The 14,761-nt window shown below is 35.9% G+C and overlaps 1 protein-coding gene across 1 annotated transcript; it reads right to left on the reverse strand.

The window, feature by feature from the left end:
• Positions 1–7,013: 7,013 nt before the first annotated feature.
• AAE14 (acyl-activating enzyme 14) lies at positions 7,014–13,529 on the reverse strand. The gene is made up of 10 exons (XM_089377408.1): positions 13,213–13,529; positions 13,014–13,086; positions 12,702–12,861; positions 11,802–11,900; positions 11,609–11,706; positions 11,161–11,363; positions 8,916–9,049; positions 8,332–8,753; positions 7,857–8,068; positions 7,014–7,654 (listed from the first exon to the last, which is right to left on the reverse strand). Exons 1-10 carry the CDS (start codon positions 13,434–13,436, stop codon positions 7,504–7,506), a joined length of 1,776 nt encoding a protein of 591 aa, XP_089233534.1. The 5' UTR covers positions 13,437–13,529; the 3' UTR covers positions 7,014–7,503.
• Positions 13,530–14,761: the final 1,232 nt, after the last annotated feature.

The raw sequence follows: 14,761 nt of genomic DNA on the forward strand, positions 1-14,761 counted from the left end.
TACCTCATGTGGAATTCAATCTTGTAAATGTCTTCTTCTTTGATGTGCACCTAATGATATCTCAATCTCAAATCAATATTTGAGAACACTATTTCTCCCTTCAACCGATCAAACAAGTAATTAATATGCAACAATGGATACCTATTCTTGATAGTCACCTTGTTCAACTGCATGTAATCAATGCACTATTTGAGAGTATTGTCCTTCTTATTTACAAACAATTCTGATGCACCCCATGGCGATACACTTAGCCTTATGTATCCCTTATTAAGCATTTCCTTAAGCTGCAACTTCAATTTCACCAACTCTGAAGTGTTCATCCTGTAAGGTGCCTTAGATGTTGGTGCTGCTCCTGGTATCAACTCAATAGATAAATCCACTTCTCTATGAGGAAATAACTCTAGAACCTCTGCAGGAAACACATCCTGAAACTGTTGCAAAATAGGATACCTTTTTAGGACTTCCTCACCCTCAACATCTTTCCCTTTATCACTAGAAACATGAACTACAAACAATAAACATAAGTTCCTGCAACTGCGCTTTGTCTACATAGATGTAACCATTCTCACTGATATAGGCTTCTTCTTTCCCTACAAAACACTCTTTTCCCCATCATCATCAAGACACTCAATAACCTTATCATAACAGTCCACTTTAATGTTGTAAATGAACAAAAAGTCCATGCCCAAAGTCATTCTATATAAACCCAAAGGAATCACATTTAGATGTGCTGATGCAGGCATACCATTCAAATCAAATGCATAAGATATCACCCTATGATTAAATCTTCTCTTGGTCCCTGTAGCCAACTACACCAACCAATATTTTGCATGCACTTCTTTGTTCAAGCAACAATTCGCCACCAAGCCAGGACTGTTATAACTATAAGTAGATCCAGGATCAATCAAAATGGAAACAACTTGATCATGAAGTTTACCTTCCATCTCGATAATGGATGCCTAATGATCAACCTATCTATTATCCACTACTACATAAATCTAAGGAATACTCTAACCAACATCTCCTATTGTCTGTGCCTCCTGAGCACTGTAAATATGAGGTCTTCCACCTTAGTGTGATGGGCACTCACTCTTGCAATGCTCTCCACCACAAGTCCAACATGTTAAAGGTTTCTTGGCATCACCCTTATTCTACTCCTCGGGCTGAAATCTATGTCCTTTGTCAACTGCATTGAACTTTTTATAAGGTGTTATGTTCTCCTTGTCACCTGCATCCTGAAGTATTCCTTGCTTCTTTTCACACTTTCCTTTAGTTTTCTCATTACCTTTCCAATCCCTCATAGGTTCAGACTTGTCTGTAGACTGTTCATAACAATGCTTCAACTTCCCAATGACTTCCTCTAATGACCGAGGCCCATCATACTCAATCTAATATTTAAATGTTAAAGGAAATCCACTGATGAACCTTTGGACCTTTGTCTTCTCCTCCTTGAGGTAGGGTACATACCTCAAAAGCTCCAGAAACTTGGTCGTGTACTCTCCATCTATCATGGAACCCATCTTGAGCTCATAGAATTCCTTGGCCTTTCTGTCATAATATCTCTCAGACAAGTATTTCTTCTTGAAGAGTCTTTTAAACTCATACCAACTCAGATCCTCTACCCTGATGCCTCTGCTTCACATAGTACCACTAGATATTTGTTTTTCCTTTGAGACTAAGGATAACTATCTTGACTTTCATATTCTCTAAATAATCATGCAATCTGAAGAACTTCTTCAGCCCAAGCAACCATGTTTCTGCATCTTTTTATTTCTTCACTTCCACATCAAAAGTAGGAGGCTTGTCTTTCTTGAACTCTTCTAGCAAACACTGCTTCTCACTCCTGTTATAAATATGTTGGTGGTAATGACAATGATGTCTCTCAAATCTGGAACTAAAATAAAATCCATGAGTGCTAGCTTGTCTGTCAGGTGTATCTGCCACTTCTGATTGGGTCGTCCCTATCCAACCCGTCTCCTCTATGAGACCTGCTGCCATATGTCTCATTTTTCTTTTCTTCTTGTCCATGACTGATCCTCAGTTGTCCATGCTTCCGCAAATCTGAAAGATTCTGAAGGATGACTGCATTAACTTCTTCTTATTTTTTCATGAGCTCTTGCAAGTCTTTCATGTGCTTCAATCAACCTGTTATTATCTGCCTTGCAACTTCTAATCCCTGCCTTCAAACTTCTTAGAATATCTGATAAATTAGGAGAATACTCTTCTCCTTGCTGCCCAATTGACCTTTCCCATTCCACAGAATTCACATCATGCATGTAAGGGGAGTCATGTGAACTGTAGTCCACCATTATGCTATTCGTATTTGACCTTCTATCTCCTGCAAACATGTCATGTTAGATAAACCAAATATAGGCATAATCAAAATCATATCTTAGTGTATTTCAGGGGAGGCTATCATATATGCACAAGTCAATCCATATTAACACAATATAGATGCATAATGACATCAACATATCAACATCATGCATGATAACACAAAACTGCAGTAATGACCACCATAATGCATGCATAGAAGACACATATACAATTAATCTGCATGCATAACAATGTGCATTTACCCCATCCATTCTAAGTGTTTGAACTCGGAAGCTCTAATACCACCCTGTGGTATCATATAATGCCCAAAAAGAACAAAACCCGCTCTGATACCACTTTTTGGTATCACATTTCACCCAAAGAGAATATAACTCACTCTAATACCACCTTATAACTACCCCTCCCACATTTACCCACTTTTACAAGCTTTCTAGGGTAAACATGAGCCGATAGTCACTATGATATGACTTGACCTCCAAGTTCTAGTTATGGGAGTGGGGTCTACAAACTGGAAATAAAATAACATCCCTCAAAGACTAGAAATCACTTAGGAGCCTACCAACCACCCCAAGTGATCAATCCCTGAGATGAAACTCTTTTTTACTAGGTTTACTCCCCTACTGCACCCATAACACTTCATTCATGCAGTTGTGAGGCTATAACTACACCCATAGGCCTGTCTCCATGCAGTTGTGAGGCTATAACTACACCCATAGGCCTGTCTCCATGCAGTTGTGAGGCTATAACTACACCCATAGGCATGTCTCCATGCAGTTATGACCCAATTTCCTTTGTTCTGTGCATGCGGTCGTGAGATCTGTGCCACTTTTTGAGGCTAGTCTTTAGACCATTGCCAAAAAATGCTTGTAACTTTCTAGAATCATGACAATGATGATAACACTACTAAATATTCAAAACTTGAGCAAGATCTTGACCTAGACATGCCTAATGCAAGATATACATTTTGTCAAACATATAGTAAACATGGAAGCTACATGTCATGAATGAATATCTGATCATAAACTTATGAACTTCATATGAGAATCACTAAGAAGGCTCTATTTCCTCTTAAGCTAGCTACAACAACACTTGTTAGTCCATGCATTCATCAACCATTCAATAACTTATTAAATCATGAACAAAATCCACAGCTAGAGCACATCATAAAACCAAGCATATAACCATAATAGAAACTATGACAAATCAACCATAAGATCACCATAATAACCAATACAAGTGCTCATAGATCACAATAGGAAAATATCTCATATTAACATATGAAAATTTCAATGAAGTCAGGAACTTCCATGTACCACCTGAGCATAGATTGGGCTGAACCAAATCTCTCTTTCAGCCAATCACCCCCGTGCCATATTCCAAACATGTATGTGGGACCATAGGGTTAAACCAAAATAAAATCAACTCGGTCTTCTAGAGGCCAAACCACCTCAACCCTCAAACACAGTGATTTCACCTATATGGTCCAAAAATCATTAACATCAACTAGATAGGTCTTTATCCAAGCTGTCCAGGGCTCTAGGAACTAGTAACTCAACCCACAACCTCCAGGGAATCCAAGTTGTTACTGGACTCCAGAGATCTCCTATCTCAACCCACAACCTTTAGGGAACCCAAACTGTTTTAGGGCTCTTGAGAATTTGTCCCAACCCACAGCCATAGGAAACCTGAGAACCAATCAGAAAACCAAATGGGGAACGCACTACAAAGTTGAAACCACTGTCAATCTAGGAAAATCTCCATGCCAATGACATCACATAAGCAAGGAACCACATGCATATACCATGCATCCAAAAACTAGTAAGGAGATCACACATGCAACCTGTTACCTGCAAAGTAATCCTGCTGTAGCTATTGATCCAACTGTCTCCTTGCATTCCTTTGTTTTCCTTTGCTTTCTTTCTCCAATCCAAGTGAATGCTAGAATGCTCCAAGAATGCTCTAATTGTGCTATGAGAGAATGAACATGAGTTAAACTCAAAACTATAAAAAATCTAGCATTTGATTCTTTGATGCTTTTTTATTATTGATGTCTCATTTTTCTTCATTTTCCCTCTAATTTCCCTTGCATGCAAATTTGCGTCTCTTCTCATTCCTTTTCTCCTATTTTCCTTTATTTTCATAATTAAATGTCAATTATCGTCTCTTTGTCTTTGCCAATTTCCATAGCCATTAGTCAACCACAAGTGATGCGCACTATGATGTTTTCCCACCATTCAGCTTGGAATACATGTCCCATGACCTAGGTTTTATTTTATTTACATGGAAAATCAACCAAGGTCTGTTACATCAAATTTGTGCAGTATATTAAATTTAAAATTGGTGGGAGACAAGTCTTAATAGTTTCAAGGTTTTCGCTAGGAAAAGCGAATGGATCACAGGTATGTGGACATTATCCACTCTATGAGAACACTGATATTTAATGCGTGCTCACCTGCCATGATGTGCATATCGTTAGGAATAAATTTACAATAATCTCTATTGTCGACCATGTGCAGACACAAGAGTCTAATAGAGATAGTGAAGTGGCTTTGTTGATGGAAAATTTACATTAATAAATACAACAAATTGTATTTATTAATGAGACAATACAACAACAACCAAAAGATGTGAGTAGAACTTGGTCACATTGAACCAAGAAGGTTGAATCAAATGAACAACGAGGCCTTAAACAATAATTATTCATGTTTTTCAAAGTTTGTTTATTATTAGGTATTTATGTTAGGATACATGCATACACTTTTTAAAAAGAATTATTATAGACATAGATTGTCAAGCTCAAGTTTTGGATTCATTCATTACAATTTTGCTAAACAATCTTAATATATGTATTAGCATGTTGTAAAGTGCAATTGCAACATTTTTACTATCCAAATATTAATTGTTTCTATTGTGCTAATCATGAAAAAATTGATTTGATGAAAATACAATATCCTTATTTGTTTCTTAATTTTAATGATAGTAAGATGAGTATATTTCTCTAGCTTCCGATGATAACAATGATGTTACAAGATGAAGTATGATGCTATAAGGGAAAATTTTGTTTATTTATTCGAAATTTCTATATTTTCCTCTCATCTCCTTCCACATTGGTTGAGGCTTAACTTACAATAATATAATGAACTAAATATACCATGATCATTATGCAAATAGGACATCCAAATTAATAATAACCCACAAGAATAATAGAGAAAAATTAATAACCTACTTGACATCCCATAGCACATCCCATAAAGATAATAATGTTATACTCCTCGATCAACTTCAATGCAAATCATATACTGCTCCAACCACATTATGGTGAATGGTGATAGATAATGTGAAGTTAGGAGAAACATTCATTGAACAACTTTATGGAGGACTTCACAAGCTATTGTTGAACAACTTTATGGAGGACATGAGTTCCCACATGGGAGAGACTTTGCCTCTTGACAAATTGCTTTAGTAAAACTCAATATCAATTGTGGCAAGTCCTTCTTCAAATCCATATCTAAGGCGAGCATGTAAAACTCATTGGACAACTTCGACTCCATAGTTACACAAAATCGTTGGGATGTACTTGATTCAAATGTCACTTTACATGTCCACTTTGAATCAAGTCGACAAATGAACTCTCCTTCCAATCTTCCTAAATCATTCAAATATCACTCACAATGATATCCATTTTTGGGTAGTATAATTATTTTATGTTTTTAATTTTTTTTGAATTTGGTGATATCAATTTTGGTGAGATTGTGATTTTTTTTGTTATTTAAAATATACTTTTGAAATATCACTCACAATGATATCCATTTTTAGGTATTATAATTATTTTATGTTTTTAATTTTTTTTGAATTTGGTGATACCAATTTTGGTGAGATTGTGATTTTTTTGTTATTTAAAATATACTTTTGAAAAAATATAATTAAATTTAATAGTGAGTAAAGTTTTGAAACACTAAAAAATTATATGGACTTTACTATTCAAAATTGTAAATCTAACTCATCCATACCAAATTTTAAACAAAATTTACTAAAAAAACACAATCTAACTCAATCTATCTCCAATTCTCTCCCAATGCCAAATGCCCCTCAAAACACATGTTCGAACCTCTCTCTCCCATGTAGGTACAACCAAGCTCATTGTTTTAAGCTAAAAATCCGGTTTTAGATTTGGCTTTAGCCTTTATCTCTCAATCCCGGCTAAACTACGAGCCATCCAAGATTTTATCAAGTTGCATGAGGCCAAGGAATCCCAGAACAAACTAGAAAAATGGAAGTATCTGGTTCAGCAAATCAGTTAGAGATTAAAAAGGGTTCCATATTTTTTTCAATGACGGTTCGGTGCAGAGAACTCGTTTTTCAGTTGGAGAGTTGGACATGAGTATGCAATTTAATTGTGAAGTGGTTCAATCACTAAATGCATGTCTCAAGATTCATCCTCTTCAACTCAATTCTTGCAGGATTCAGGGTTCATCCTTTTCAACTCTACTCTTGCTGTAGTTGGGGTCGAAATTGTCTGACCATATAGAGTCTTAACTATCTCTTGATGTCCAATGTCTTGAAGATAGTTTCCAATTTGCAGGGGAATTATTGTATTGGTGCAGATACAACAAAATATATGGTGCATAATATGCCAGTGATAGCATATATTTTGTTTGAACATCACAGTCTGACAGTGTACAAAGAATTTTATGCAATTCCAATGGGAATTTTGAAAAGAATAAGGTCATCAATGTAATCTACACTTCAGCCTCCCAATATTTTATGGAAAGTCTTCCTTGACCTTAATGGGTTGATATTTTAGGAGCAACCCTTCTACCAGATCAAAAGACTAGGAGTTTTTCGTCAGGACCTTACAGCCCATTCGAAAGCACCAACCCAACCCAGTAAAACTTTTTAGTGAAGGCATACACCCACCATGAAAGGAGCAGACCAACCTGGTCACACCTCTCATGCAGCACCTTACCACACCAAGAAGAGTTGACCTTTCAGTCATGATCAACCTTGTAAGGTCGGCCTTTCAATACCCTTTGACGGGTTGACCTTTAGGGACCTTACCTATAAGTTGCAAGAGGTTTGAATCTTATTAGAAGCAAGAGGAAAGCTTGTTATGAAATCTGCTAGGTAAACTAAGAATGCGATGGAAACGGACGATTACACATCATTTTACAAACTACTTCTTGCCACAGTTAACTCTGTATAGGGTTGGCGTTGAAGTTTAAGGACCTCTGTTTTCACTGCATCCCTCTTCACTTTACCAGTTGTGGTTCTCGGAAACGGTTGTCTCTGTGGAAAGAAGATCCTGGGAACCTTGAACCTGTTAACATAAAGGGGCAACATTCAATATTTTTAACTGCAAATCACAATACTCTGGCACAATATCACTGTGAACAATGGATGGCAGAAAAAACCTACAAGAATCGAAACTGCCTCAAAACAGCACCCCATATTCGAGCTAGAAAACTAAAAAATTCTCTTCATCCCACAGAAAATCAAGTATAAATATATGCTTTTCATACCCGGATAGTCCTTTCTGCTTGCAATATAGTTGTAGCAGCCTTGGTGACAATATGTTGTTTTCTTGACTCTGCATTGCCAGGTTCTCGTCTTTCCATTGCCAACTGCTGTGTAGCTGGATACTTGCAGTAACGAGTTCATTCAGTCTAGAATCGGGGATTCCAACAACCACAGCAGCCAGAATCCCTGGATGGTTCAATAAAATCACCTCTACCTGGAACAATTCAATGTTATTAAGTGCCACATGAAATAGCTAAACATTATCTTGGCTGCCTCAGAAAAATTGACTCTAACAAGTCAACTTCATCTTTTCATACTTGAAACTTAAGAAATAAAAGGCCCTGAAAAAGGCTTAACCTTATTTTCGAGTGCATTATAATTTATAGGTGAGCCTCAAGCTATATATATTACTGAAAGTGACGCAGATGTCATCCCTTCAAACAGTACACGTTAAGCTATCACATTGAGTATATTTACCTCAGAAGGATAAACATTTTCTCCACCACTTTTAATCATGTCTTTGGAACGACCAAGAAGCCATAATCTGCCCTCTTTGTCAATCCATCCAGCATCCCCTGTATTCAGCCATCCATTTTCTCTAAATGCAGCTGCAGTGGCTTCCTTTTGGCCCCAATACTTTTGCATCACATGGGGACCCTTTGTTAATATATTTCCCACATTATATAGCTCATTCTCATATAAAAATGTATTGCTTGGTTCAATCTGAATTTCCACATGAGGGGCTGGCTTTCCCACACAAACCCCTACACTGTGATCTCTGGAAACATCTGGATTGTGTAATGCCATGGTTAATTTCTGTGTGATTCTAGCCGTGCCTTCTCTGATCATTGGATCATAAGCAGCCATAAAAGTCATTGAAGAGCTAGCCTCTGTCATACCTTTATAGTCATCAACAAGTTACCAGAAGGGAAATGAGGTCAGAAGGCAAGATTGCAATATTATGTAGAAATGGATGATGGCACTAGAATGATTGCGAGAGAAAGGTTGGCAATCATTTTAATTTGTTTCTTTGACAACAGTAACTAAGATGGTATACTAACCATAAGCTGAAAAAAATTGAGCATTTTGAAAAAGTTCAATGGCACTCTTGAGAAGTTGTGGCGATAGGCTTCCTGCTCCATTAAGTATCTTTTTAACAGTTGGAAAACATAGCTCCAATCCTCCATCCTTGCTTCTATAGCACAAATGCAGAAAGATAATAACATATATGCCACAGAAAACACACAACAAAATTTTATATTATCAACAAAACAAATTCAAGAATAATAACTATATTATGATCATTTGGAATTCAAACAAGCCAACAAGAAAACACAGGCTACACTACAAGAAAGAAAGTAATAATTTGAATATAGGAATTGTAGATTCGATGTGAATGCAAATTTTTGTACAACTTTTCCAAAGGTCTTGGGATATTAGATGGACTGTAGTATCAAAGCTTGTTTCCCCAGCTAATGAATTGCTAACGGCACCATAAAACTGATTTACTAGACTTCCTAAAGTGGCTGATTGCATTCATGATTCCAAAATTCTTCTTCTTCATCTACTTGTTTCATATCATCAAGGATGCTTATACATTGAAGTTCACAATCCCTTTATTTCTGAAATCTGCATGTGCTATTAAAGCTTCTCCTGAGTTGCCAATTTTTCTGATTTTTTTGAGAAAACACAAGGCTGGATTGCTTCATTTAGTACTTCAACAACAAAGGCGAAATGTTCATCCATCCTAAAATGTTTTTCTTTCAAAGAAAATCTTGAGGGGTGGGGGGATGTGTGGAAAACCCAAGAGATGTGGGGATGGATGGCAACTTTAGTATACCTATCAATCTTTGGTGATATCTAGTTGAGCTAACTCCTTGGGCTCTTAAATGATCTTATCCTTCCCATTAACACAAAATTGACAAGGAACAAACCAAATTAAGCACCTTAACTATCTGCAAAAACCTTAAGCTTCCTATGATATTAGATAGACAGAACCATATAAACACGATTTAAATTGCTTTTAAAGAAATTAATAAAAGATTTTCCAACCATTTAATAGCTACATCAAGATTTGTTTTATTTTATTTTTTATGATGCAAATTCTTGCAGCCAGGAGAGGCCCTCTAAGGGTCATCGCAGATCCCAATTTGGCAATCCATGGAGATAGTCAACTTAACGTCAGCAATGGATTTCAATTCAGCTTTGTAGACCTAGGCAGATGGCCTGTAATAAATAGAAATTTGACCTAGAAACAAAGATTTCCCATCTCATCTGAAAGAATGCCTGATTGGCAGGAGAAAGATGAAGAAACAAAGTAGATTCAAGAAGGTGGGATGCATCAGAAATCACACGGTTGGTGCCACAATTTCAATGACACTTTTCATTAATTGAAACATATTTATTCGATGTATTGAAGGATTGAAATGTTCCATGTAATAGCAAATTATAAGAGACCTTGCCTGGGCCCTTGACTTGATTGTGTACTGACCTAAATTCGATCACTTGAATCTAATCACAAATTTACGGAGACCTTGACCTAATTCTGTACTGGAATATGTTAATCTAAGGGGAAGCCAGTGTGCACTGTGCACCAGGGTGTATCACACTACCTGATTAATATTGTTGTTGAATGACTTGGGTTTCAAATCTGGGCAGTTTTTGTGCTAAGTGGAAAGGCTGTGTCAGCCCCTTCTTGAGTGGAAAGAAACCTTTGTTTGGGTTTCCATGGAGAAGGGCTACAAAAATGTAATACATACAGGACCAAGGCAACTTGGTCAAATCCAGCTGGGCCATTTTGAGATGATAAGATGGCCTTGCCAGGCTATAAATGAGTAGGGGAGTTGGGTGGTCCTGGATAAGATGTCTTAGCTGCATAGGTCTTTCTCAGCCCACCTTGCTTTCTAGGATGTGTTGATGGCAGTAGGGTTAGGTATCTTAAAACATTGGTATTTCATGGTCTACACAATGCACTCACTGAAGTGTAACTTTCTAGGGTTTATTCAGCTTGTCTCTACAGCTGCGTTTGATATGTGATCATTGATGCGATATACCATTTAATGGAGTTTATATCAGTTATATTGGATCGGATAGTAAAAGGTTGGCTTTGCATGAGATATTGAAAACATTTGGGGTTGCACTCTTATCCTATTTATAATCATTTCCAATACAGAAATAGCTGTATGAGTAGTACACATTTCTGTATTGCACATGTTTTTTGTCTATTTGTTACAGAATTGTCTAATCTTCTATGTATTTCAATTCTCTAGTACATGGCTTTAACGAGGTATGTGAATATTAAGGTACCTTGAGTGGTTGCAGTATGCAACTATATCAGCCAGCATAGTTGGTACAGTGATCATTGCTGTTACAGAGTGTTTCTGTATCGCATTCATAGTAGAAGCCGCTTCAAACTTAGGTATGAAGACATGGCATCCTCCTGCCATTACAAGGGCCAATGCTGAAGAGATTCCCCCAATATGACAGAGTGGAGATGTGTGGAGATAAACCTGCCAAGCACGACAGCATCAACGAATATGGGAATTCTTTGAATTGTTTTTTAATTTCAACTTGGACATGAACTTGTTAGGTTAATCCATGTAGTGCTCATCTTTATCCCTACTACTTCTAGGATGGGTAGATTTTCTCCTTCACTACCATGGAAAGGTTTCTGAGAAGCCTAGAATGAGCAGTCACAAGCTAAAGAATTACTTCTAATTTTCTCATTTCAAGTACGAATATGTAAGGGTCTTACATCATTGTAGTTGTAGCCAATAAGGGCAATTTTGGCGAGTGACTGAACGATAAGTGCACTATGGCTAAGGGCTACTCCCTTTGGCTTTCCAGTGGTACCTAGACAATACAAGTTAGAGGGCATTCTTACACTAAGTACATAGAGGAGCCAAACCACAATAGTATGGCAGTAAAAGAGGACCATGTTAATATACCTGACGTGAAGCAAATCAATGCAGTTGAATCTGGTGCCCAGCGAAAATTCAACTCCTCAAATCCTCCTGCATATTGTCCGACAGACTCTGCAGCAATCACTAACAAAACAAAGATCCAAAAATCAGTACAATTTAAAATTGTCATTATACTTTGGGTTTCCACCAATGGAATATATCATATGATTAATCCCAACAAAATCAGTGAAATAATTTCCACAAAATCATGCTACATTACTTAATTACCCTCCCACAATCGGGAAAGGGCAGTTGAACAAGAATGAGAAATCACTTAATTGTAAGGGCTCGTGCCAACAGAGAAGATGACATAATTTTACTTTTATTTTGGAGTGGGCAGACTCAAGGTTCAAACTTTTGTTAACATTCTATTTCTAGGATGCACATAGAGCACTTAAAGCCCTCTGTAGGGCTCTAGTAGCCCAGGTGACCCGAGCAGGTCTCCAATTGATGTCTCCTTTTTATTAGATGACAGCCAGATAGTTACAAATTGCTCTCTTCGAGGCATATAAATGAGAAATAATGAGTTTTTGACGATGAAGATTTACACAGTTATTCATATGATTCATATTATTTATGTTAAATGTCGAAGTTAGAATTCAAAGAAGAATTTTCAATAGCTTAGAAACTTCAAAATTCACTGTTCAGTAAATTAAATAAAATAATATCTATGTAGAATTAGGTTACCAAAACCACAGATGAAAATTTGTAAGCAATAACCATTGGACCCTGAGCTTGGTCAGCTAAAAAATCAAAATTACACAACCTAATCTGTAAAGATTAGACTAGTTGCAAAGCATTGGTGATTTGCTATCTATTTTGTGTAATAGTTTTTGCATCTCGACATAATCAAAATGTGCAAATTAATCCAGAGTCCAGACCTACATTGTGTGTTCAAACAGTCTACTTGTGTTCCCAGGAAGACATGAAAGCGCAGACTTGGAATTCTGTTCATAAATCCATTAGACCAAGCCAAACATAAGTTGTCCATAACCAACATGACAGGATTTACTTGCTCAACTGCCGAACAAGCCTCTTCAAAGCTCTGAGATCAAATATAAAACCACCCAAGTCAGTACAAGCACTTAAGAATTACCTACACAAAGAACAACACCAAGTATATAATCTTACTGTGTTTTCACAGAAAGTTTTGCCTTGACTGAAACACATTTATACAAATTGAACAGAGAACCTTACCCAACGGTAGTTCAAGGGAGCCGCTATACATCCAGCACAGATGATAGCCAGCAACCATTCCATATATAAATCACTGAGAGAATGTAATAATAATTTCAGAGCCAACCCAAGGAGGATTGAAAACTTCAATTGACTCACAAATAAAGCAATTCAATTCTATTCAATGCTATATATAAAAATTCAGATAAATAAAACAAACCTGTTCAGTGCAGCAATGGCTACAACATCCCCTTCCTTCAGACCCAACTCCACCAATCCATTTGTGTGGGCTGCAACTCTGTCTAAGAATTGCAGGCCAGTTTTATGTGCAGTTCCACATATTGTTACTGGAAGACATGCACGTACCGCTATTATTAAGCTTAGAGAATGACCCACATGGCTTCTTCCATGACCCATTGAGACACTATCTGAACTCTCCTGCATTGCATTTCACTGCCTTGCTCCATGGACCATATTCACTCTCAGAGCTTTAAAAGTCCGTTATTTTCTTTGTGTGAGCTGTTCTATAATCTTATTGTTGCCCAATCATCTTTCGCGAGCATTATCGTTATCTTGAAGACATATAGTGTAGATATTAGTTAAGATTTAATCATAGTTAGTAGTCCAGTTTAAATAGGCCATGTAAGTAGCATTTTGCTCTGAAATATGTGGACTATATCTGGAGGAAGGTTGCTTACTCTAGACGTCCTCGACCTTTTCACATTCCATTAGTTTATTTTAAAACTTGGTTAAAGACTGTGAAGGGCAGAATTAGTGGTTTAGGTGGGTTATTTTATTCATTTTTTGGGTTTGATTTTCTAAAATGATATGCTTACTTTGTATTGTTTAGGCTCAAAGGATAAGCTGTCTTATAGAATTTTCACTCTATTTATTCACTCCACCTGTGATTAAACTTTCTGTGTTAGTAGTCAATACTGGACTTTGGACTTTGTAGACTCTTGTTTAGTTATTAAGTTATTTTTTCAAATAATTAAAAAAAATTAAAAATTTAAAAAGACAAAAATGATTTAATTTTTAAAATTTAATTAAAAAATGTAAAAAATGACATAGTTGTTAATTTTTTTTTTAATATTTAAAAATATAAACTAAAAAATGGTTATTTCATTCATAATTATATAATTAAATTGAAATAATATTATAAAATAAAAATAAAAATTTATTTAAAATTTTCTAAATTAAATATGTGAATTTTATTCGACCAAATAGTCTTTATATATCTTTCAAATTTAAAATAAAATTTTATTTGTTTGAGAAATCTTTGGCGAAAATCACATAGCCAGTGTGGTTCATCGTCAGGACAAGTTGAATGAGCAGATCTCACTAAGCAAATTAAATAATTTAAAATAAAATTTTATTTGTTTGAGAAATCTTCAGCGAAAATCACATAGCCAATGTGGTTCATCGTCAGGACAAGTTGAATGAGCAGATCTCACTAAGCAAATTAAATAGATAGGGTAGAGAATCTTAACAACCAACAGCTAGAATTGACTGGATAACGGTTAGATTGACTCAGATAAAGGGTCAATTAATATTAATATATATCATTTATTTATTTATTTATTTTAAAAAGAAAATTTTATTGGTTATTAATATTAAAATTAAAATGTAAAGGACAATGTTAGAATTAATATATAAAAGATATATTAATTAAAAGTTTATGTAAAATAAATTAATTTAGTAATAAATAAAAATGGAGTAATAGTTAATTATATTATAGTATTATAATATTAAAATTAAAATAGTATATT

This window comes from Pinus tabuliformis, chromosome J, assembly GCF_031772625.1.
Source record: "Pinus tabuliformis cultivar Carrire ecotype Pingquan chromosome J, CPIR1, whole genome shotgun sequence".
NCBI classification, from domain to species: Eukaryota; Viridiplantae; Streptophyta; class Pinopsida; order Pinales; family Pinaceae; genus Pinus; species Pinus tabuliformis.